We start from the raw sequence: 24,489 nt of genomic DNA, 5'->3' as shown, positions 1-24,489 counted from the left end.
GGGTGCATTGTCCTGTCGGAAAGTGTGGTTGCCCTCGAGGGGTTTGCGTGGTCTGCAGCAGTGTTCAGGTGTCAAAGCAACATCCACATAATAGCCAGGACCAAAGGTTTCCAGCAGAACATAGCATCGTAAAGAGGTGATCAATGTCATACACTTGGCCTGCTGGTGTTTTTAATGTTGTGGCTCATTCAACCCTAGACACATTCTCTCTCTCTCTCTCTTCTCTCTCTCTCTCTCTCACACACACACACACACACACAAGCAGCCAACATGTTGTAAACAAGAAAACATGGTGATTTAAATGGATGTGGCCAAATGCATTGTTATTCTGTGTCAAAAAAAAATAGCATATTAATAACCCTTTGACAGTAAATTTTGTTCTCCTGTGTGCATGTAAAGAGGGGGCCTCTTACACTTACACTATGGTATCATTTAACATTTATTTTTTTATTTTAAATAATACAATAAATATACTACAAACGAACATTGGCTTTGGTAGAGTTACAAGTTCATCATTTTCTCTCCACTTCACAATTGTGGACATGACTCATTGAAAAACTGATGTATCCTGATGAGTAAAAACGTGGACTGGAGATCATGTCACGCTACAAAATTATAACAAGAGAAAAAACTTTACAATTTCATGCATACAGATAGGTTTTAATGCTTCAAAAGACATACAAGAGTGGATGGCCACAGTAAACTTGAATTTATTGACATAAAAACCAATATATCTTCTATCCTCTTATCCTTACACAGGTTTGACAAGACTGTGAAAACAAACAAAAAAACAGACAGACAAACGAAAATCTACAAAATAAACCAAAAAAAAAAAAAAAAAAAAAAAAAAAAAAAAAAAAAAAAAAAANAAAAAAAAAAAAGAAACAAAAACAATGGCAGCATCACTGCTGGTTCTGGAAATTTACAAAAAATCTGTTTGTCCGTTTTTATTGAGAGCGTTAAATTTGGGTGTACTGCATCACAATGAAAAATAAAGCCAAAGATCTACAAGCATATTGAGTTATCTTAACAGAAATGGTTCAAGTCACATATTTTAAGATTTAAAAAAAAAAGGGAAACAAAACAAACCTATGTATGAAGAGCTGTAAAAATTCTGTGGTAGATACTAGTGGTCATAAGCATAGAGAGTGCATAGTTTGAACAAAGAGCATTATTACAATAAGGGCAAAAAATAGTAGACCAACAAGCAATTTTTTTTTTGACGCTGCATGATCAAACTTTTTCCATCCGGCTAATTTGGTGACTTCTACTGTGGTTAAATCAAGAAAAAGAACTTTTCAAGTTGTTTCCCCACACACATAAAAACGATCTTAAGCCACGTCAAGCCACTTAAAGCTAGATATATAAAACCTTTGGTGGAAGGGTTTAGGGTCTCGTACACCAAACAAAACTTTGGACCATATCCCTTTGGCCCAATCACAACATGTCCACTTTTCAACTCCATTAGTTTGATGTGGCACAGATTGATCTGACAGCAAGAGCCAAAAAAAAAAAAAAAAAAAGAAAGAAAAAAAATGTTGCAGCGTCACAAAGCAACGATATGCAAAGCCAACAGCACCATCTCAGTTTCCTCTCGATGTTCCAACATTTGGTACAAGCGTCGGACACGTTTTTTCTTATCTGTGCAGTCCGCTGAAGCAGAAGATAACATACGGCGCCATGCTGCACTGATCTGTGAGTGGATATGTGGAGAAATGGCATGCAAATACCACCACTGAACATTAAAATAAAACTAAAAGGATGCAGCGAAGGTCCACCCGCGTCAGACGCGGTGATTAAGCGAGTCAAGGGGCTGCCGGTGATGGAGTATTATCGCTACAATTTTTTTTCTTTCATTCAAACAACACAAACTAGAAAAATACATAGCACCACAGAAGAGAGAAAATAGCACCTAGGTTTTGATTTCTTTGTGTTCTCATTAAAATGTGACATCATCTCCCACTGCATAGTCAGATAGATGAGTATTTCAGGAAAAAACAAAATAAAAATACAGAAGCTGTTTATTAAGTTAATGATATCGCCACCAAGGTAGGTGTTCAGTTCAGAGGGCACAAAAGGAGGAATGTATTTTTTTCTGTTTGTTTGCAAATCAACTGTCACATAGTATCACAGAGCTTGTTTTCGTCTTTTATTTCCATTCCGTTCTTAAATTACAACAAGGTGTGCTCCACAACTGCAAAAAAGACAGGACTTACCAATTTTTTTTTTTGTTTTTTTTGTTTTTTTTTGTTTTTGCTTTTTCATCTTTCAATTTACAAGTCGAATTTCCTCGCTTTGTTTCGACACTTTTTGAGATGTTATCCCCGTATCTATGGTCTCCTACCTCACAATTAATAAAGTCACATGCATGTTTTGAAGCCAGAAGCAATAAAAATTACCAGGAAAAATATACAGAATGTACTTACAAACATAAAAATCATTTATATATATTTATATATATATATAAGGTCCATTCCAAGAGAATGGGGAGACAATTATGCACAAACGAAGCTCCCGTAGTGAATGAGCAAACAAACCAACAAAAAGACAAGTGGAAAAAGCCAGGGAGATGAGGGAAAACATGAGATCAAAACTAAAGAGAAGAAAAGAGCCAAATCAGATGGAGTCCATGGCAAATACTGCGACCGTCTGGAACGGCTGCAGCTCTCAGGGTCGCCTTCGTTGTTTGGGACAAAAGAAAGTCAAAATCAAGTGTGATGGCGTGGGGCTAGGTTGTGTGTGCGAGTGTGCTGTGTAGAAGGCAGGATCTGACATCCAGTTTCAAAACTTGCATGTGATGGAGAAGGCACACTGAGGTTTCAAGGTTATTTCGGTTTTCCTCTATTCAGAATTTCACTGTACTTTCAACTTGATTTCATTTTACTCATACTTGTTGCTTTATGGAAAAAAAAGTTACTTTTTTACAAATAGAATTGTCCTATTCTTTTTTCAATCGTTTTTTTTTCTGAGAAAACAAAAATATGCTTTTTTTTCTCCATTTTGCTCAGTAAAAAGTCTTAGCCGATGAAACAGACAGGCCCCACTTCGAATCCAAACTTCTGCGTGGAACCGCCAAAATCGTTGAACATGATGTCCACAAATGGCACCTGTTCCACCTTTGGTGTGTTGATCTCAAGTACTGTCTTTTCATAGCCCTTTTTCAACTGCGAAAGAGAGAAGATACAGGAGGGAGGATTAGTGTGTGAGAAATGCTCTTTAAAAATTCAAACATCACATGCTTCTTGCGGGGCTCTTGGTAATTGAGACTCTACAAAGGCTACAGAAACACAATTTTCTGACAGCGTTTATCAAAGGCTCCGTGCCAACCACCCAGAGACGCACAAACACAAACCCACACACACACATTTCGTCGACTTACCGCACAGCCATCGACCAGGGCGCGGATGTAGGGGTTGTTATCGTAAGACATCTCCTCATCGTTGGAGCCCAGGAAGCGGATGGCCTTGTCGTAGTTGTCCTGATCCTGGTCGTGCCAGGCCACCGACTGGTAGCAGTTGTACGTCATGTTCTGCCTGGCCGCTGCGCTCAGCAGCCGCAAGAAAGTCATCTGGACCACGCCGATGGGGTTGCCCTCTGCATCCACGTAGGAAAGCTGCAAAAAAAAAAAAGAGAAGAAAAAGGAAGCACAGATGGAGTTAAGCATCAAAAACTTAACACCAGGAGGAGGGAAGAGTGCACAGAATGAGTGGGCCAAGAGGAAAGAACATCCTGAAGATACCAGAAAGATTTATTGACACATCGTCATGTCTATGTTGTGCACTGTTTTTGTCGCTCGGGAGCCGTTTTAATTTAATTTATGACTAGTAATTTATATTCTTGTTTTATTGCCGTATTGGGATTTCTAGGACGTGTTTCTTATTGACAACGGAGTCAATAAGAGGTGCCATCTAAGGATACAGAGTTAATATACTACCGTGCCCTGTGGCGGCACAGACAAAACTAATAGAACTTCATTTGCCGATAATATAGGAGCGCATACTGATCTAGCCATTAAAGCATCAGGCTGGTGTTAATCAAGTTAATAATCCCATGAAAAGACCCAAACCAACAATGTGGGAGTTCGTGTCTCAATGACTTGTTTTTGGCATGAAGCCCGTTCATTCATAGTGGGGGTGTAAATCTTTAAACCGAGGGTGTGCGACTTTCTCTTATAAATTAACATCTGCTACTTCCAAGCCCAATTCACACAATGCTGATTAAGCCTATCAGCAGCAGGTAAATCTCTCTGCCGGGGTTTTAAATCTGCTGTCTGTGGTGACATTCCCACACTCGTGCAGCATCAATGCATTTAACATCAACCAGCAGTGATTGGTTTGGAGCAACAGAGACAAAGAAGGATCCAATAACTGGGATGGAGGAGCAAATTATAGAAAAAGTATCCAAGAAAAGTTTCACATTTTCCAAATAAAAAAAGAAACTTGGCATTCAGAAGAAGTACAATCTAAAAAAATAGAGAAGTAATCGAAAGTGAAGCGTATTAGTGCATGTCCATGGTATTTTTGTAATTACTTCCACTGCCAGAAGGGGGCGACAAAAGTTCTGCACTGCAGATTTAAAAACAGGTCACGAATTCACAGTTGTCATGTTTTAAAAAGAGGCTCAATACTGTCCAAGAACAGTTACCCAAAGGAAAGAAACATTCTAAAAAACATCTCTACTGTGTCCAGACTAGTTCTCATCAACATAACTGAGCACAACTGAGACTTTGACCATTTTCTCATCAGATCCTGAGAAATTGCCTTTCCCTCATCTTGGCCTAATCCCAATTTAAGAACTTAAAATGCTTGTTTTCTTCTCTCACTGCACTGATCTTTATTTGGTGGGAGGAAGAAAAAAAAAAAACAGCTCTTAAAATAAGTGAGCTTTAAAAGAAAACTTGACTGGCGTATAATGAGCCTGCAGAATATTGCAGTGGTCAAATTAAACTCTGTGTGTATTCTCTTCTTTTTGTTGTTTCATTTCTAACATATAAACTTCTGTATGTCATCGGTTTGTCACTGACCTCGTGAATAAATGCAGAAATCTCTGTCTGTGTGAGGTCTGTTCTTGGCATATCTGGACAACTGTACATACAATCTGCTGTAACCTTGGTGGGTACGTTGCTGTGGACACCAGGAGCTGCAGTGTTGTGTTTGGAGTCATTCCAATGAGCAATGGCCATTTCTGGGGTCTTTGTTTTTCAAACTTACCTTGACTAACACTACTGATGCTAACATGCCTGTGATGGTGGGAACTGCTCAACTTTTGGTAATTTTCTGTGTAACTTTGTGCAGCTTCTCGAGGGTGACGGTGCACCATAGCTGAGTAAATATAGATGTAGCACTGCTGCTATGCTCAACACAGAGTTTTTCAGTGTGTGGATGGAAGCTTTTATTCATGTTATATAAACCTGCTGTTCTGAGCGGAGTTTACGTGTTCTCTCTGTGTGACATGCACAGTGGATGTTCATGGGCGATTCTACATTGGCTGTAGGTGTGGGTGGTAATGGTTGTCTGTCTCTTTGTGTTAGCTCTGAATACCCTGCTTCTCCCCCAACGTCAGCTTGGATTTTTCTCTTATTTGCCTATTTATTGCTCCATAAGGTTTTTTAAAGAGAAGCATATGAAGACAGCCAAAAAAATAAATAAATAAAAAAACTGCCGTGTTTATCCCAATGCTCTAAAATTGGACAGGGTAATTTGTCTTAGAATGGTTTATTCTTTTGCAGTAATCTCCAAATAACAAGATGATTTATTTCTAATGAGAAAAAAAAGACTATTGTGAGCAGCAACATTTCCCTCTGAGAGGGTACTGTATTTTTTTCTTTAGCAAAAGTTACTAAAAAAAAACATCAATAAGCACATTTCTCTGGGTCTATTTTCACCTGCGAATAAATACAGATTTAGTGCACTGCTGAGAATTGACATTATTTCAGGTCTACATCAGGCTTTAGACACACAATAGTCATTAGTGCATTAATGCCTTGTTGGTTTAGGTCTTTTATGAAATTAGGTGACAATTAGGTGACAATGCAAAACAAATGAAATACTACCAGCCTTGTCCTTAAGTACAAATATGTGTAAATGTTTAGAAGACGGGGGGCTGGTGCAGAATACTTCCAAGAACTGATTTCTGGAAGCTGCACTGATGTTCAAGGCTTAATGTGGAGCAGAACTAAACACCTAATTTAAGTCTAAATGGCGTAATTATATAAAATGTATAACCAATATCAGTAAACGATGGTAAAATCATGAAAACGTAATTCTCTTAATAGGGAATATGTTGCAGTAATGATATGTTAATTGCTTGTTAATTAACCTATAATTAGCCCGGTATCCTGCTTTTCAAGCTCGTGTTACAGAATGCTGAGTTTTATCCCATTGGGCTGATTATAGCACTTTGTAATTGTGACTGATAAGATCGCAGATTTGGAGCCAGTCACAGTTCATTTTAATGTCCGCAAATGACTATCTGCATACCAACCATCAGGAATCCATTAGATCCGCATGGTCGCTTCGTCTTTCAGACAAACAGGACTTACTGAGAGTAGAGCACATGCACAATCCATGCCATGCAGCCAGAGCAGCAAACCGTGATCTGTGAGTCTGGAGGTGTTCTTTCTTGACTTGTTCTTGCACATAAGCGAGTGCTCACACACACACACACACACACGCATGCATATAAAGAATCCAGAGTGCCGACACTCAAACTTGACATTAACAGAGAGAGCTAATCATCATCCCCATCTATTTGTGCAACAAGTTAGTGCCAATGATTGATTTAATTGGCTAATTAATCACTAGATATACACAACGAGGGCTTCGTTCTGTAATTTATGTCTATGAGTGTCGGCGCTGTGGCTCAAATTAAAAACCGGTTCCATCCTCGGAGTGGCTGGGTGCTCCCATGCTTTCCTCGCTTTACCCCACCACTCGTCACCCTCCGTCCCTCCCCGCCCCGCTCAGCGTGTGGATCCAGCCCGACATCGCCAGAGAAACATTACCTCTTTATCATCACAGTCGCAAGTCAACAGTGACTGAGTACCCAGAAGCCCCTGGGTGGTGACTGAGTGCCTGACCTGTTTGACTCAGAGCTACTCTGCCGGATATAAGTAGTGTTTAAGGGAGACACTGGGAATGTGAGTGCAGCTCAACGGCAACAGCAGAGAGGGAGTGACACTTATGTTTCTCTATTTGTGGAGGATAGATGGCCTGCTGAGGCGAGAACTTGTCGGGATCAACGACTCAAAAAACAAACGTGTAGGAAAGAGAAGTTTAAAGTGATGTATTCACTATGAGACGGTTGGTCCACGCTATTAAATCAGCCGTCTATGGGTACAGTGAGGCTTCCTGAGTCATTGGAGTGTCGAGGCACACAGTCACCCTGAAGAGATGCTCTCTTAATGTAGCAGAGGTATGGCAGAATGGATAATGTAGTCAGGAGTTTCACAGAGAAAGGCCAATACATTGTTTTGTGTTTGTGAAACTCCATTAGATGCCAAATGTGTTTCTTCACCATCTTTATTTTTTGTTCCAAACCTCTCCTCCATTTCCGCGTAAGAGCATCGTCTGTGTTGTTGGACTGAAGCTGAGTGCAGCTCGTGCTGAATCATGCACCCCAATACTGAAACAACCAACAAGCAAGGTACCAATACATACTTTACACGGCAGAACCAGAACCATGCAGAGCCTCAGGCACACAGAGTCCAGGCCTCGGCCAGGACTCTGGGACCACAGGCAGGGCCACTTACCAGGGAACCTCTCTTGTAGTGACTATACCATGTGCCTGGCGAGTCTTTGGGCCATTTTGCCATTTTGCTCTGTAAAATATAAGAGGCATTCAGGGAAGGGAAAAGGACTTGGGAAAGTCGGGAGTCTTACCAGTTTACCACGTTTGAATTCACTGAACCAGGAACCGGGATTCTCCTTTACCCAGGATGTGAGCCTAGCCTGGGGGCATGGATCGATAAAGAGGCAGAGGAGGAGGAGGAAAAAACAGCAGTATTAAAGAAAGGAAACAGATCTGACAGAAATCCCACATCCCCTCTCAGCTTCTTTTTTTTTTTCCTTGTCTTTTCTCCTTCTGTTTGTCCTCTGAGGAGTCTTCCAGACCTGAACTAGAATTCACTGAGATCAAGAAGACCAACTGGACCAGGGCACAAGATTTTTGTAATGCATTATGCCATTTTGTACAGTACAAACTGTAGCTGGCAGCTAATTGCTGCTGAAAAATTCATGAGTACACAGTGATTAATTAAGAAATGATCGTGTGCAAGGAGCTCTTATGGAGCGGCCTCTATCCCTGCTGTTCAGTGTTGGTGCGGCGCCGCCATGGTGCACTAACTTTGTTATGCCATCAAAAGCTGTGAATTGGCCAACGGGGCACGGCTCTAATGGTCTCAGCCATGACAATGATGAATTTCTCTATAATTAGAGAGCAGGGTTTGATATGGAACTGTCATCAGTAGCTTAATGCATTAATGAATGATGGGCCGGAGATCACTTATCGCTGGGAGATGGCATACATTAGACCCATGCTGCCTTGAAGGTGACCTTCACTCAGTTTTCACCGGAGTGGACCGAGCAGAGGAGAAAATATATCCTTGCTGTGACTTTCTCCTTTTCTAGATTCAAAAGTAGCATGTCTGTCTTTTTGACTGTGATCCTATAAAGCATGTGGACAGTTGAAGTACGTGCTCTGCTAATATCGGCGCTTGTCTGAAACACACGTGGGAGTGTTTTTAGTCTCTGTGCAAGACTGACAGCGCAGGCTTTTCTTTTCACCCCTGACACAAATGAGAGCAGCCCATCACCAGCATGCTATAAAAAGTCTGCTTCATTATTCTGAGCTTAAGCAAACTCCTGCTCCTCTGAGGCTTGGTGAGTGGGATCATTAAAATGGCTGTAGCACTGTGCTATTACACAACCCTCGACTTGTCAAAGACAGTGTTCCCAATGTTTCACCACTCCGCTACTCTCCTCTCCTCTACACACTCATGCATAATGAACCAAAAATCTTCTCAATGTGCCTGTCACCTGCCAGACGCTTTTACGGGTGATAAAGTCCTTAATGACATTCTATCTAAAAATGGCACTAAAAGAATAGAGCATGGATGAGTCAGAGTGAAAGTGTGTTTGAATGAGAGGCTTGTCTCCCCGCAGATGTACCAACTGTCCGAACTACACTGAGATTTCCAATGTTTGTGAAATAACTTGGGTCCTCAAGAGAAGTGCAGGGGAGTCCTGGTGAATCATCTCCCAAGTCTTCTCGGTAGCAACTCGCCAGATAATCTCATGGAGGCTAATTATACGAGCACATGAATAGGTACAATGGAGTTACTCTCACACATAGTGTTGTCTTGAGATGTTTGGGTTATTTATACAGCATGCACAGCGGTTGGTCCCACATGTGAGGGGAAAAAGACAGTCATTTGCTTATCTTGAGTATTCAGCTTACAGTATTATAGTGTCAATCAAATCACAGACTGAAGGATGAAAATAGCAACAAATGTTGTTTTTTTTGTACAATTCCAGTCGTTCTGCTCACTGTATGAGTGCTGGTGTACATGCGGCCACACTTACCCCTTCAGACTTCTTATCTGGGAAGATGCAGCTTTCTCCACCTGCTGTGAAGTTGCAGTAAACCTTGAAGGAGTCCCGAGAGCAGCCCTGGTTCGGATCGATCCAGTACTCACCTGGAAGGATGAAGAGAGGGAGGAAACACAGGCAGAGAACAAGGGAGAGAGCGCAATTACAGAGCAGCATTTATAATTACATTTTTTTTTTTAAAGAAAAAAACCCCCAAAACACTGTAATCGGTCAGTTCAAGGCAACGTCTCCCACTGTATGGGTATTACACGTGGAAATCATGTTGCTGTTAGCATTAGTGATGCAACCACATTAAATTATTATTATGTTGTTAAAAATATTATTGCATTTTTGCCTTCATTTTCACAGGCCTGAATCTACAGAGAGACAGGAAACTAGGGCAAAGAGGGGAAATCGATTACATGGCATGCACCTCACTCATTAGGCAGCATCCCAGTTAAATATGGTTTAACCCACATTCGTCTTTAAGAAGTAACTCCAGCTGTTAGATAACATCACTGTCCAGAGATGGATGATACATAGAGGAATGTTAATGTCTTAACTGTTGTAATTAATCAGTCCATCTGTCTTCAATTGCAAGTGTCGTGCAGCTATGATGGCTAAACTGCAAATACTGTAAACCCAAACTGCAGCGTGTATATCATGATTGATGGTAAATTTTGGGCTGCAATTAATGATTATTTTTATTATCAATAAATCTGTTGATTTTCTCAAGTAATCAATTAATCCTTTGGTCTCTAAATTGTCAGATAAGATTATCTAAAGCCCAAGAGAATGTCATGAAATGGATTATTCAGTTTACTATCTGACAAGATAAAGAAAATCCTCAAATGATAAGCTGGAGCTGGGAAATGGAAGAAACTGCAGTTTCTAACAGTGAAAGGGCCTGCAGTCTCCAAGCCTGGAGTCAGGGGTGCATCAAGAGCGTACTCATTGTTTTCTTCAACATTCCCATGGTGGTGATCTGTTAAACTATCCCTGAGACTCCACCTGTCAAGATGTACTCTGACTATGTGACGCTGTGATTATGCATTTTTTGGTCAAAACAACACAATCGTTGCTCCCCACCCCATTTGCTAGATTTGGCTCGCTCCGACTTCTTTCCCCTCTCAAAAAGTAATTTAAGTGTAAGGATTCTCGTATTGGCACCGTGGATGAGGTTCAGTTGCCATTACAGACATGCTTACAAAAACGGGACAAAGGGGAGCATTACAAGTGCTGCAGGAGCACTGGGAGCAGTTCATTTCTGCACTAGGAGACTACTTTAACGGAGATGATGACGCAATAAAATCAGGTATGGTTCTTGATGTTTATAGGCAGACTCATAACTCAGCATTACCTTTTACTGAGCAGGACATATGATTGAAAAGTCAGACCTTCTGATGCTGGGCTCAGGCCTAAATCTGCATTTCCATAACTTTGACTTTTTTAGTGATATTAATGAATTTGCTGGTATATACTATTGGCAGAGTATGTGTCTCACACACACAGCTCAATGTGCTACCCAGTAGCATTGTCTTTTTTTTCAACATGTCTGGCAGGCTGCTGCGTAATGAGTAATTTCAGCCCTGAAATTAAACACTGTGCAGAGTGTGGGTTCAGACAATGCCTCTTTTTTTTTTTTTTTTAGAGTAAATGTGATACAAACCATCGGGGAAATCAGGGTGGCAGAGCTGCAGGTCCTTGCAGGTACGAGCAGGGTTGCCTTGTGTGCCCAGTGGGTGCTTCATCTGTTCAATCTCCAGCTTAAGGGAGTTGAGGGAGCCAAAGATTTCCTCCATGCCGTCATCGTAGTCCTTGTAATTGGCATCCACGGCTGCGTCGTCCACCATCTGGCTGGCATCGATGTTCCTACGCGACCTGCCCTTAATGGGAGCCTGGATGGGGAGTGGGTGGATGACATCACCGGGAGGGCCCTGTCATGGAGAGATGAAAGAAGAAGAGACAAATGCCAGTTAGCCGATTATGGAAATCTCTAGAAACCAAGATGAAAATACAGAAGAATCATACAATTCCAAAACTAGGGCATGTACTTACAGGAGGTCCAGGAGGTCCAGGTGTACCGGTCTCTCCCTTTGGTCCAGTTTGTCCCTGTGTAGGACAAATTAAACAAATGCTTAACCCTGACAAATGAGTTTATGGGTGTCATAATTAATGCTTGTTAGTGTTCCTGACAGGATATGGCTTTCAGTAAATTACTTACCGATGACCCTTTAGCACCTTTGGGACCTGGAGGACCCTAAAGACACAAAGATGATAAAGTAATCAATACTGGCTCAGACATTACACACCCATGGGTTACACACTGTACTGTGACACATATAATGAGTCTTACAGGTAATCCTGGAGGGCCGATGGGACCAAGTGGACCTGAAGGACCAGCAATACCCTGAAGGAAAAAGAGAAATCCATAACTGTTGTGTGACAACAGAAGGAGCCTTGTTTACTCCTGAAGCAACAGTATTGACTAGCATGAGGGATATTAACACCGCCAGCTATATTTTGCCTTTGCTAAATTAAAAAGGCCAAAAATATTGAAAAGACTGTCAATAACTTTCAGTGGGCTAAGTAATGGCACAAATAGTGCTGCTCTTGTGCAGTTGGTTTTTGTATGCAGTATACAAAATATATTGTGTAAGCATGTGGTTGTTTTATTTACTCACATTGTCTCCTTTGGGACCCGATGATCCTGGAGGACCAGGAAGACCTCTGTCACCCTTTTCTCCCTGTTCACCTGGGGGTCCAATAAGACCGATAAGACCTGGATGGCCCTGAGGACAGAGAACAACATACCGGCATGCACATTATCAATATGACAGTCAATAATACTCCACAAACATTAGCACTAAAATATCTCTCTCTGGCACACCCTCTAATCATTAGGTTAATGTTTTCATGGCCGCTGGCAAACAGCAAATCTCATCAATTACTAAATCCATCCATTAGTTTCAGTATTACGCTAATGCTCTAATTAAACATTTCAGGTCAATTGGGCGGATGCCGGAGTGACTCACTTTTTCTCCTTTAACACCAGAGTCTCCTTTCAAACCAGGTAAACCAGGAGGGCCCTGTGAGAGAAATGTCACATTGGAGAGGAGTTAATTGGCTTTTAGATCAAATCACATATTAGGTAACATGCCTCAGCTCCAAGATGAAAAGGAACTTCTACCCACCATAGGTCCAGGAGGTCCATCTGGGCCTGGAGCACCAGGCAACCCTTGTTCTCCCTGCAAAGAAATACCAATTACACAGTGTTTTAAACTCCCTGCTCACAAGGAAATGCTGTTTTCTATAAATAGCATGAAGCCCTTTTGTACTATATAGTTTTCAATTAGCATGCATCCTACCTGGTAATTGAAAATTGTGTGTGTGTGTATATTGTGTGTGTGTGTGTGTGTATATATATATAGAGAGAGCAATACTACACAGCATCAAGATTTGACTGCAATGAAGTGTTGTGTCAGTGAGAAACACGCTACTTACAACTGCGCCTGGGATCCCCCTGAGTCCTTCAGAACCGGGCTTGCCAGGTGATCCCTGAGGGCCAACGGGACCTGTCTTTCCTTGGGGACCTTCTAAGCCAGGCTCTCCCTTTCACACAGAAACAAGATTCACACAGACCATTTGATTCTTGCTCATTTGTTGGTTACTTTATATAACAGGCACACAAAGTAAACACAAAAAGACAGAAAATCTTTATTATTTCTTGGATGTTATACCTTGGCTCCTTTCTCTCCTTGTCTTCCCTCAGGTCCTGCTGGTCCAGGAGGCCCCTATTTCAAAGAAATAGATGACAAAGATTAATATTGTGTGATACACAGATAGAATATTTTATCATTTTGATGAATAGGAGCAAAGAGCACAGGACAGTACTTACTCTCTTTCCTGGTGGTCCAGAGGGACCAGACTCTCCAGTGGGTCCGGGTGAGCCCTAGTTTAAAATGAAACAATTTACAATTTAAATGACAATCTACATTTCTTAGTAAAGACACGGTCACTGTGGAAAAGTTACACATATACTCACAGCCTGACCGGCCTCTCCATCATCTCCCTTGTCACCAGGTGGACCGTCTAAGCCCTGCATCAGAGTTGAACAGAACCTCAGTCATGATGCTCTGCAACAGTTTAACAGTGTGACGACAAGAGTATGCACAGTTTGTTAATAGATCAACCATACGTACAGCTGGACCAGGCTCTCCAGGGGGGCCAGGGTCACCGGGGAAGCCACTTGGACCCTGATAATCAATAAAAGGTGCATCACTTAATATGTTTTTACATGTGACATTTACTTATTCATCACTATGACCGTCCTCTGTGTGCTGACTTATGCTCTAAAAAGCATTTTAAAGGTGGAATTGAACTTACTGGGCTGCCTTTGGGACCGTCATCTCCAGGGGGGCCTTTAGGACCGGGAGGTCCAGCAGCACCAGCCGGACCAGACTCTCCCTTTTCTCCTCGCTCTCCTCTTGGGCCCTAGAATAACATGCAGCATGGTAGAAATTCTACTTCAGAGATGCTCTTAGAAAACAAGAGGGAAATAGCAAAAGGGAACTTGAAAGAAAAATAAATGAGCTATTTGCTCTTCATGGCCACAGTAGATGAAGTCATTTGTAGTTAAGCCAACAAAGATTAATCTTCTTTTTCAGCATTTTCTTTTGTCTTTTTATTATTTATTTATTTATTTATTATCATATAAAAATGACGAAAAGAAAATCAGATAACTCACTGGTGGTCCAACTTCTCCCTGAAGTCCTGGCTCTCCTGTTTCACCAGCATCTCCCTGATCGAGGAGGGCGGGGAGGGGTATTAGTGGGCGAGACAGACACATACATTATCAGTAAGGTGATTTGTTGATCCAACATGGGTCTAAAAATCCCATCATTTACAGCAGCGCTCACTGTCCCTGTGCCCTTGTCACCAAAATGGGAATAGAAAGAGATGACACAAGAGATTTCAATCCATCAAGTGCAGGCGGATTGGGTGGCTGGAGCACAGAGGGCGCTGACCTCACTGTTCTCCCTCGACCCTGCCCATACATCTTGTCCTCTTCCTCTCGCCTTATTGGATAGTTGCAATGTTGACTCACCTATAAGCCAGGCACTATCGTTATTCACTGTCACATAAACCTACTGGCCTCCCTGCTGGGGTTTATTGCAGATGCATTCTGCCACACCTGTTTTGCAGAAAAATGTTAGCCCCTGACACATTGGGGGAGACGAGGAACCAATCGATAGTTCTGCAGAGCCAATGACAAGCTGTGCGGTGATGTGTTGTGATAAGCATATCCAAATTCCCTCTAGCATGAACAACAGCTTTGTATTGTGAACATCAACCGATACTCTAAATTAGCGTCTGGCTGTCTGCCAAAACCCTCTCTTGTTGCTGTCAAGAAATCCACTCTAAGCAGGTGATATGCCTGTTTAAGAGCATGACTGATCCTAGTGTATTAGCAGCGTAAATTGCTCTTTATGCAAAGAGAAGCGCCGCGCAGGCCTTGACTGTATGCTTACGGCAACCTGCTTATGTCCACCGAAGGGCTGCTTCTAAAATCTGCTGAGAATAGGAGAACTGAAAGCATGAAAGACAGCTGCTCATCACTGATATATGTGGGATGTGTTTACAGAAAAGGCCTGGGCCTCTGTTACTTGCCAGCTCCCTGGGCTGGCTAATAAAATGCCAGATCAGCTAAAGCGCGATTAGCCTGAACAGCGTTGTGTTTGTTTGCACAGGAGGAGGACGGGCCATCCTCGGGGAGACTATAAAGGAGCAAAAGGTGATTCTATTGACTGAAACCGATAAAACAAATCACACCGTCACTATGGACAGAAACCGATGAGAAAGTGCACAACGTTGCATTCCGGCGGCTGTAAACGCTGCCAAAGCAGGCCTTTTATAATGAAACACCAGCAACAAATAAGAGCTGTAGCTGATTTTATGAGAGCTGACTTATTAATGCATTCATCATCTTAGAATTGCAGTATTATGCCTTTGAGTATTTATTCATTCTCTCTCCATCCAGAAGTACTGTTGGGAATGGCAGCCTGTCCATTAGATTTGGTGTGCATCTGTCACTCTGTGTTAAAAAAAAATCATGCCCCATTTAAGAGGGTATCATATAAATAGGCATGTGAAATATTAATGGCTGCAAAAGCCTTGTAAAGTGGTATCATTCACAGTCTTTACCAAAGAACACTCAAATAAACTGCTAACACACTATTTCTGGCTTTTTCCAAAGTGTTGCTAGGCTGGTTTCTCCAAGAGAGAAGTGTTTCTCTCTGGAGTACAGGTCCCAAAACACAAATGCACAGTATCACAAATGTGATTATAAAGCCATCAAAATGTGCCAGCAGACTCACCACAGTTAACACGCAGGGGTGGTTAAATGAGAACATGAAGAGGCTTACCTTTTCTCCAACAGCACCAGGGTTTCCAATACCACCAGGAGGTCCCTGAGGGCCATCGGCTCCAGGGGGTCCTGAGGGGCCTCTTGGGCCAGGGGGACCAGGTGGACCCTATGGGAATGACAAAAGCCGGTTTAAATTAGAAATTCATTTCATCTGCATGCTGCTTGTAATGTAATGTACTGAATGATAGCAATCACAATGTGTATAATGTGAACTCTTACCATTTGACCAACATCTCCAGTTTCACCTTTCTCACCAGGGGGACCAGGCAAGCCCTGAAAAGTTAGCAGAAGATTTAATTGTGCTGCTTCTGTGTTTCTTAACCCTCTGAACCCCAAATCTCACTGGCGGGTTTTTAAAAAATCAGCAAAATAAGACTAAAAAACAATCGGCGAAGTTCAAAATTGTGATATTTCATTGAAATCACTTTATTCTTCATGGCTCATTTAGAAAATTGCCAAAAATTAACCATTTGCACTCAGCAGATTTTGTAAAAAACTAAAAGTTCTGCTCCCCTCGGTGCAACCCTGAATCCATTAGGAACTCAACTGCAACCAACATTCACTTGACGAAAATTCAGATTTTTCGTCTGAACTGGACTGACCTGCAGACTGTGTTTACACAGAGCAGACGGCACTGAAAGAAATTAAAAATGTAGGCAGGTAAATAAATTCACTATGTAGTATCTCCATTATTTCCCAGCGTATAGCTGTGGCTACTTGAAAAAAATGTTGTACATGTTTATTCCAGGTTTTAAAATGTATTTTTTTGTAAAATTAATAATCCAACTAACTAGTTTTTTTTCTTATTATTTTTATGATTTATGGCATTATAACTGAACACAAGCCATTTTGTAGTGGTCTAGTGTCTAGCCTCGGTTGCGTTGTTTCCAGAGGTGCAGGACCTCATATTGCTGTGAAAAATGAGCCTACAGCAGCAAAATATGTGACAGGAGCAAATAAAACGCAGAGAAACAGCTTGCGGTGCAGAGGGTTAATGAAAGTATTTGACCACTCTCACAGATTCTATTATTCACTGTTGTCCGCACCTGCAGCCCAACTGGGCCAGGAGGTCCAGGGAATCCTCTTGCTCCATCATCTCCCTTCTGTCCAAACATACCCTGTTGACCTCTGGGACCAGGCTCACCATCTGCACCCTGCACAACGTAACACATAATCAGGTGATATTAGAAGCCGGAGTACTGGGCTACAGATACACAGACAAGGCCTGAATGAGCTGAACAAAGGAGGACACTTACAGCAGGACCTGGTGCTCCAACTGGTCCTTGAGGGCCAGTGGGGCCGGGTGGACCCTGCAGAGGAACAATCAGTAATGTTATTGTTCACTATTCAGCATAAAGTCCATGTACTTACAAGGAAATTGGATGAAATTCAATGTTGAAGTAGGTAAAAATGATGAATAAATAATGACTTCTCTATAATACTGTAAACAGACAAACTTACATGTTCTCCTTTGTCGCCTTTGCTTCCTTTCTGGCCTGGCTCTCCAATCTCTCCCTGTGAAATGATATCATCACAGTGTGAAACAAGAACAGGTAGTAACACATACACAGGAGGCTGATACAACTTGACAGTGAATAATGTTAAAATATTATCAACCGTTCCCCAGAACAGAAGATGACATATCGAATCAGACGAAAACTTGTACTCAGCTGTATCCCATCTTTGAAAGTCTTTTTTTTAAGATCTGCCTATAGATATTTCACGCCGCTCTCTCTCTCTCTCTCTCTGACAAATCTACTTCACATCCGAAGGGGGCTTATCATGACGACTGAGTCACTGGCAGTACGGCAGCCAAAACAGAATCAATAATTATTCTCTTATGAACTTGTTTGCACCAGAATATACAAAATGAAGAACACTTATGTCAAAGCATCCGCATGCTGGGGAGAAATTAAGAAATGTGGAGAAATGAGTTTAGTTTTGGGTCTGAGTCAAACAATGCTCTTCTGGAGGCAGCATTAGTCCCTTACATAAAGGCCTCGGAGTTGTCCACTCCCCGCGGAAAGGACTTATAATGAGAAAGTGTCTGAATATGTGTAAACATTAGCTTGCAAGATCCTTTTTATCTGCATGGCAAATACCCTCTGTATTCTCTGTGTCCGTTTGCACCGCAGGGACTGTTGTAAGGCCAGTTAAGAACTGAGGCATTCTTCAAAGGATAAGAGATTATCCTCTGAGTATCTCCGTGGATGATCTTCCTGCAAATGTTTTTCAGCGGGGATGTGGAGTCTCTCTTGCTTCTGAATACTAAAGGGTCACTTTCACACATTCTGTCACTGCCACAAAAATCCCTCCCTCTCCTCTGTCTGTTTGTACAGAAGAGTACAAAGCAGCAACAAGGCCGGTTCGCCTTTTAAAGATCTGTTAATCGATGCAAACTCTGTCAGACAAATTCCCCTTAGAGCGTTTAAGGTCACAGAGAAAGAGATAAGAGGATATCTGGTTGAGATCTCAACTGTAAAGTTCAGTGTCTATTGTAAGGTGATGAGTCTGCATGTACATCCAGTGTGTGTTTGAGAGAGAAGCATTGACTGCTCACAAACCAAAAATGTCAGTGCAGCTTAACTGAGTTACATTACATGTTTCTTCACTTGGTGGTGGAACAAGCCATGAAAAGTAACTCACCTTGTCTCCGTCCTCTCCAGGGGGTCCAGGAGGTCCTCCGGGTCCTGGCAGACCCACAGGTCCCTGAATACCATCTCTTCCAGCTGGGCCTTGAGGTCCTTTCTCTCCCTAAAATATAGTTTTGTCATATTGTTACAGCATGCTGTCAGCCAGGAGACATCTTGACTATCTTTGTGTTTAAATGTAGTATAATCTATGACATGATTTTCTTACCGGTCCACCTTTCTCTCCAGCAGGGCCTGGGGGCCCCTGAGGACCAGAACGTCCAGGAAGACCAGTAGGTCCGGCGGGGCCAGCAGGACCACGCTCACCAGGAGAACCCTACAGAAGCATCGCACATCAAATGTTAGTTAACAAACGCAACAAAGATCGCAACACTGAAAACTAAAGCATCATTTCATGCACATCTACCTCATCAGATACACCAGACCTCTGTTATGTAAGTAGCAAACTGTGGATATCATCATGTTATGTAAGAGGATGGGAACTTTACTATGAAGACAATTCTCAGAGTTGAAGACAGAACATAGAAGGTGAGAGCTAAAGTGACAAACTGAGGATGCGGATGCAGTAAATTGTACTCACAGCAGGGCCAGGTGGGCCATGAGGACCCTCATTCCCTTTCAGGCCGTGAGCCCCCTGCAGAACAAAATAAAAAGAAGGCTTCAGAAAACAAACACATCTGTTGGGGAAGCACACATCCTGCCTTACACTGGACTCCCTATGTTCAAACAGGCTCAGCATGAGATGGAAAGCCTCCGATATTCTCCAAAGTGGAGGCTCAGAGCAGATGGGGAGAACAGCTATTCACCAAAACTGCTGCAAGCATCCTTTACATTACAAAGGAGCGGGTGAATCACATAATTTCTGAATCCTAACGCTAAGAATAAAAGCTGCATCTGCCATTGATTTCTTTCTAACAAGTTTGCAGTAAGAAAAGAGCGCAAATTGCATAACTACAAGGACGTGACTTTGTCAAGATAGAGGAAAAAATTAAAAAAATAAACAGCCTTGAGCGCACAGTTTCTCTTATGAAGCCCACTCAGGGATCTGATATCATCTCTGATTCCTGAGGTTCACCACATTCTTACAGCGATTTCATAGCCCAGAACTATTACGCAATAACCAAGCTGTGAGAGGTATTGAATTTGTCAGAAGGTATTAAACTGAGCAGAAGGCAGTACTAACCACAGGGCCAGGCAGGCCTCTCTCTCCGGGGAATCCTCTTGGCCCAGGAGGACCATCCTTACCTGCTGGGCCGGCAGGACCAGGGTCACCCTACAGACAAAAAGCCCACTGTTATTAATCATATAAAACATAAACTCTGTATGGAACTAAAAATATGATACATATAGGCATTAAGCTGACGGAGTGGTAAGAAAGAAAAGATATTAAACAGCTATGAGTTTCACCTTGGCTCCTTCTTTCCCTGCAGCTCCAGGTAGACCCTGCTCACCAGGTGGACCCGGGGGTCCAGGATGGCCTCGATCTCCCATAGGTCCAGTCTCACCTGTTGGTCCCTACAATTGGGAAAAAAAACAAACATAAACTCACAGACACAAGCATTACAGCAAGTTGCAGAGGAGGTGTGAAGAAGAGAAACTACAGCAAGAGGAAAGCAGAGAGGACACTGTGAGCTAAATCAGCAATTTAAATACAAAAAAGATGCTACAATCCCTCCATCTATCACAAAACATGGCGAGGAGAAGCTGAGCATTTGCTGTGTGGGAGGCCTACTAGTCATTAAAGCCACATACAGCTCCGTTATCATGAATGTTCTCAGCTGGCATTAGCAGAGCGGCTGGGAGGGAAAGTCTGTTAAACGTTTATGCATAATGGATGAAGATAAGAGCCCATTGCTAATATGAACGAGGATAAACAACACTTAAGTCATGGCTCTTGAGATATCAATCAAATTTTTGTTGGGACTAACAAAACACTGAGAAAGTGTTGCTAATGATCGGGGTTGCTGTTGTGTTTTCGTGCATGTAAATATCGGGTTCTGCTACGGACTATAACTTTTTCAATAAACAATGAAAATGCATAATTGTTATTTTTCGGCACATAATAGGGATTCGTCACAAAGGGATACAGGAAATAGAAGCTGTACGCGCATAACAACACAACAGTCAAGTTAAAACCATTGCTGATAACACGTGCCCCGTCACGGTGACTCACCTGAGGTCCAACTACACCTGGAGGACCAGGAGGGCCTGTTTTGCCTTGGAATCCCTGTATCAAGAAATACAACAACACTGTCAGAAAACCAAATCTGTTGAATACAGATAAAGAACTGAAGAACCAAACCAGTTGACTCACAGTCTCTCCTCTCTGTCCAGGATGTCCAGGAAGTCCGTCTTTCCCTGCAGGTCCCTGAGAAATTCACACATATTCATGAATCAACAGTAAACATACAGAAAAAAATGAAGACAAGACCATGATGGGTCTGTGTAGAGCGTCTGGACTCACAGGAGGGCCCTTTGGTCCTGGGAAGCCTGTTGGTCCCTGAGGCCCTGGCAAACCCTAAAACAAACAACACATGATCCCTGGTCAGTAATCAGTTGGCGCTGATAGAAACCTATACTGAGAATAAAATGCCTCCTGATGACAGTGTGATGATACGTACCCTCTCACCGGGAGGTCCTGGTGGGCCGTCATTTCCTGAGTTACCCTGAAGAGACACATAGTAAACTGTGAAGTCGCAGCACAATATACGTAAGAAAGTGTCAGTGAAATCTATAACGCACCTTTGGTCCAGCTTTTCCTGTTGGTCCTCTTGGTCCTCTCTCTCCTCGAGGCCCCTTTGGAAAAGAAAAATCATGATTTAAAAATCACAAGATAAGCTCCAGAGAGAGATATCTGTGACCTGAAAATGCTAAGCTTAATTATTGTCCCAGTTTGGAATTCCCTCAAGCGTGCCCAGGTTGAACCTCCACTTTTACTCAGGTGCCAAGCTCGCCATCTGTATGTGAGCACGAGTCTGCTGAGTAAGACTAACCGTCGGTCCTCTCTGTCCGCGTGGGCCTGGCTTTCCTGCTGTTCCCTGAGGACACGAAGAACACACACAATGATCAAAGGAATGGCATTCACATCATTAAAGAGGCTGCATCCTCTAGAAGAATTAATGTAATGCCAGCAGACAGTCACATTTGCAAGCAGATCTCAACAGAATTGGGCCATTTACGTGCTCCGAGATAGTCTTTTATCAATAATTAGGAGCTACCTGTTATGAAATTACCGTGAACATTTATCATCACTTCCATTTACTACCTCCGAAAATTTCATTTTAATAAACGGCAACGCATGATATACTAATTTTACAGCAATAATACAATTATAGTGGCTACATGCATCTTTAATGAGAAAAACAATTACGTCTTTAGTGTGGCTTTCAAGTTTCAAATAAGTGTTGTGAAACTATGTTAATAGCACTATTATCCCCGTCTGTCGGGGAGCTTGGTCTCATAAACTTCACAAATGTTTTGTGAAGATGAAAAGCTTTATGTGCCTTGCTCCGCTCGTGGTGACAAACCATTAGTCTTGCAGGCGAGCTAATGGCCCTTCCCTTAAACAAAGAAAATGAAACATTGCTCAAGCACCACCAAGTGATAAACAAAGCTTTTGGTAGTTCCAAATGAGTTGTGTAAGTGGTAATGAAGAAGGAATGCAATAGTCTTTCTGTCCTTGGTAAAAATCTTTGTTTCAGAGCTATGCAACTTCCTCTAGTTTGATAAATCTGGAGCTGGGAAAGGAGCCTGTCTTCGGTGCTACACCTGCATCGAAACTCATGTAGGAATGAGAAGAATAACAAGGAGTCTATCTGACATACCCGAGTTCCTTTCTCTCCATTAGCACCAGGGAAACCTTGGAAACCCTGAGATCCCTGTGTGTGAGAAAGAAAGTAATTAATCATTTGAGGCACGAACCTTAAGCATAATATCCCTTGTTTACTCCCTGAGATATCAACAGCTTATTAAATGCAACAGGAGATCGTGTGCACATAAATAAAAGCAGTGTTTTATTGTTATCGTATCAGCAGCTGAAGGCTGACACCAAATAGCATATTCAAATCCTCGGCTCTTTGATCAGGAAGCTTCAAGCATGTCCAGTTGTCAGACTGCGGCTTTGCTTCAGAGGGGCTAAAGGATGAGCCATCCAAAGTTCAGCAAAGCAGCAGTCACATGCACGTGTGGGGATTTTTCATTCTCTTTCAAACACGAACAAAAACATGCAAGCAGTTTCTGGACAGCTAAACCGTGTAGCTTATCAAAAGAATATTAAATTTGATGAAATCAGAGAGCTAACTGCAATATTGTTTAGCAGTATGCCTGCACTTGCCTTTGGTCCTTGTCTTCCTGGGTATCCTGGCAGTCCGGGAACTCCAAGTTTACCCTGTAACACACAAAAAAATGACTCAATTTGTTTTTTAGATTTAGCTAAATGCGAGGTTCTTTCAAACTCAAAATCTCCAGCCTGTAACACAAATAAATCGAGAGACATTGTCCCTCCTAAATGCATTGTAATAACAAAACTATTATCTCAATTATGACCTCCTATGTCATAATTACAAGAAAAGATCGATAATAATGAGATTCTGATCTCATAATTATGTAATTATCTTGTTCACAAACCTGCTAAGAAATCAGAGGACATCAGTTAGTCCCATACTGCCGCTGTCTTCCTAAGCCGTGGTGATTAATAACCAATTGATGGTAACCTTTTCTCACGCTGACAAGATACAAGGTCTTAGACTGCGTGCGGAGCATACATAAAATGCAAATCGTCTGCGCCAATGACAGAATCATTTTTAAAATGTAAATAAATGGGCTGCATTTAAAACATATCAAATTATAACATTTAATGTGCCTGAAGCAAATGTTATTTAATCAATATGAATAATTCTTGGAATATCAATAGTCCACAGCACATCGTACTGTATATAAACCTTCTCTTGTACTATAATAAATCACTGCAGCACTTGAAGGCAGCAGGACACTATAGCTGTTGTTCACAGCCACGTATACCTTGATTAAATCAGTTTTAAGTGACATCAGGCTGCTACAGTCATATTAAATGCGTTGGATCTCTACTTCCAGGAGCTGTCGGATTACGGTGGCTCATGAATCCTGTGTATCATCGCCTCCTTTCCAAATTTCTTTGCACAGAAAGAGGCATTGTGTGTCTTATTCCTGAAACACATCCGTCTGCAAACGCAATTTTGTCACATTTACAATACGGTGTGATCATTTGTGACGCTTGATACAGTAGGATTAAAACTGAGATAATCATCACATGGATTTGGTCACATAAAAAGCTTCATGAACATTTTCAACTATTTAATTCCATCACCGCTATACTGTCCTCTGCAGCACTGAGACAACATTACTGTGTCCTGGAGACGCATCATTTTATTTACTGAGCTACTGTCAATGTTGCAGTGCATTTATTAAATTACCACACCCTCCAATTTGTGTTTGATTTCATGCAGCTCTTTTGTACCTTGCACTGCTACACCTACATAAACCAGAATAACAAGTGTGCTCGGAGATGCCCACACAGTCCAAATAGGATTCTAAAATTATCTGTAGAATTTTTATACGATACTCAACTCCTCATAAGTATATTTCCAACCTAGATGCAAGACAAGCAGACTGTATCAGTCCCAAAATATGCTCTATTCGTACATCTGCAAATAAAGACAATTAGAATAGAAGAAGTTTTATTCTGGTCGTGGAACTACATTGAGACATGCACCAGCACTGCAGCAGTTTATATTAGAACCTCTGGGTTTGAACATGGCAATGTTTGCTGATGTGGATGCACTAATGA

General features: G+C 41.9%; 1 protein-coding gene across 2 annotated transcripts in view; it reads right to left on the bottom strand.

Annotated features, from left to right (window-relative positions):
* Positions 1 to 421: 421 nt before the first annotated feature.
* LOC103360605 (collagen alpha-1(XI) chain-like) overlaps positions 422 to 24,489 on the bottom strand; it is an 83,861-nt gene continuing 59,793 nt past the window's right edge. Inside the window, exons 31-66 of one of the 2 annotated variants that reach the window (XM_008286422.1) lie at positions 22,999 to 23,052; positions 22,490 to 22,543; positions 21,659 to 21,703; positions 21,408 to 21,461; positions 21,287 to 21,331; positions 21,130 to 21,183; positions 20,980 to 21,033; positions 20,839 to 20,892; positions 20,073 to 20,180; positions 19,849 to 19,938; positions 19,246 to 19,299; positions 18,874 to 18,981; positions 18,661 to 18,768; positions 17,476 to 17,529; positions 17,271 to 17,324; positions 17,061 to 17,168; positions 16,234 to 16,287; positions 16,013 to 16,120; positions 14,335 to 14,388; positions 13,974 to 14,081; positions 13,790 to 13,843; positions 13,633 to 13,686; positions 13,486 to 13,539; positions 13,328 to 13,381; positions 13,092 to 13,199; positions 12,782 to 12,835; positions 12,623 to 12,676; positions 12,272 to 12,379; positions 11,944 to 11,997; positions 11,812 to 11,847; positions 11,646 to 11,699; positions 11,257 to 11,524; positions 9,582 to 9,694; positions 7,881 to 7,949; positions 3,380 to 3,613; positions 422 to 3,164 (exon numbers count right to left, since the gene is read on the bottom strand). In XM_008286422.1, the coding sequence (XP_008284644.1) occupies positions 3,018 to 3,164; positions 3,380 to 3,613; positions 7,881 to 7,949; positions 9,582 to 9,694; positions 11,257 to 11,524; positions 11,646 to 11,699; positions 11,812 to 11,847; positions 11,944 to 11,997; positions 12,272 to 12,379; positions 12,623 to 12,676; positions 12,782 to 12,835; positions 13,092 to 13,199; positions 13,328 to 13,381; positions 13,486 to 13,539; positions 13,633 to 13,686; positions 13,790 to 13,843; positions 13,974 to 14,081; positions 14,335 to 14,388; positions 16,013 to 16,120; positions 16,234 to 16,287; positions 17,061 to 17,168; positions 17,271 to 17,324; positions 17,476 to 17,529; positions 18,661 to 18,768; positions 18,874 to 18,981; positions 19,246 to 19,299; positions 19,849 to 19,938; positions 20,073 to 20,180; positions 20,839 to 20,892; positions 20,980 to 21,033; positions 21,130 to 21,183; positions 21,287 to 21,331; positions 21,408 to 21,461; positions 21,659 to 21,703; positions 22,490 to 22,543; positions 22,999 to 23,052 (2,937 nt within the window). In that variant the 3' untranslated portion in view covers positions 422 to 3,017. Of the gene's footprint in view, positions 3,165 to 3,379; positions 3,614 to 7,750; positions 7,820 to 7,880; positions 7,950 to 9,581; positions 9,695 to 11,256; positions 11,525 to 11,645; positions 11,700 to 11,811; positions 11,848 to 11,943; positions 11,998 to 12,271; positions 12,380 to 12,622; positions 12,677 to 12,781; positions 12,836 to 13,091; positions 13,200 to 13,327; positions 13,382 to 13,485; positions 13,540 to 13,632; positions 13,687 to 13,789; positions 13,844 to 13,973; positions 14,082 to 14,334; positions 14,389 to 16,012; positions 16,121 to 16,233; positions 16,288 to 17,060; positions 17,169 to 17,270; positions 17,325 to 17,475; positions 17,530 to 18,660; positions 18,769 to 18,873; positions 18,982 to 19,245; positions 19,300 to 19,848; positions 19,939 to 20,072; positions 20,181 to 20,838; positions 20,893 to 20,979; positions 21,034 to 21,129; positions 21,184 to 21,286; positions 21,332 to 21,407; positions 21,462 to 21,658; positions 21,704 to 22,489; positions 22,544 to 22,998; positions 23,053 to 24,489 lie in introns of both variants that reach the window. The other variant, XM_008286423.1, reaches the window with a different exon arrangement.

The sequence above is a fragment of the Stegastes partitus genome, unplaced genomic scaffold (genome assembly GCF_000690725.1).
Source record: "Stegastes partitus isolate 25-593 unplaced genomic scaffold, Stegastes_partitus-1.0.2 Scaffold454, whole genome shotgun sequence".
Taxonomy (NCBI): Eukaryota; Metazoa; Chordata; class Actinopteri; family Pomacentridae; genus Stegastes; species Stegastes partitus.
This window is presented reverse-complemented; position numbering and strand designations above follow the sequence as displayed.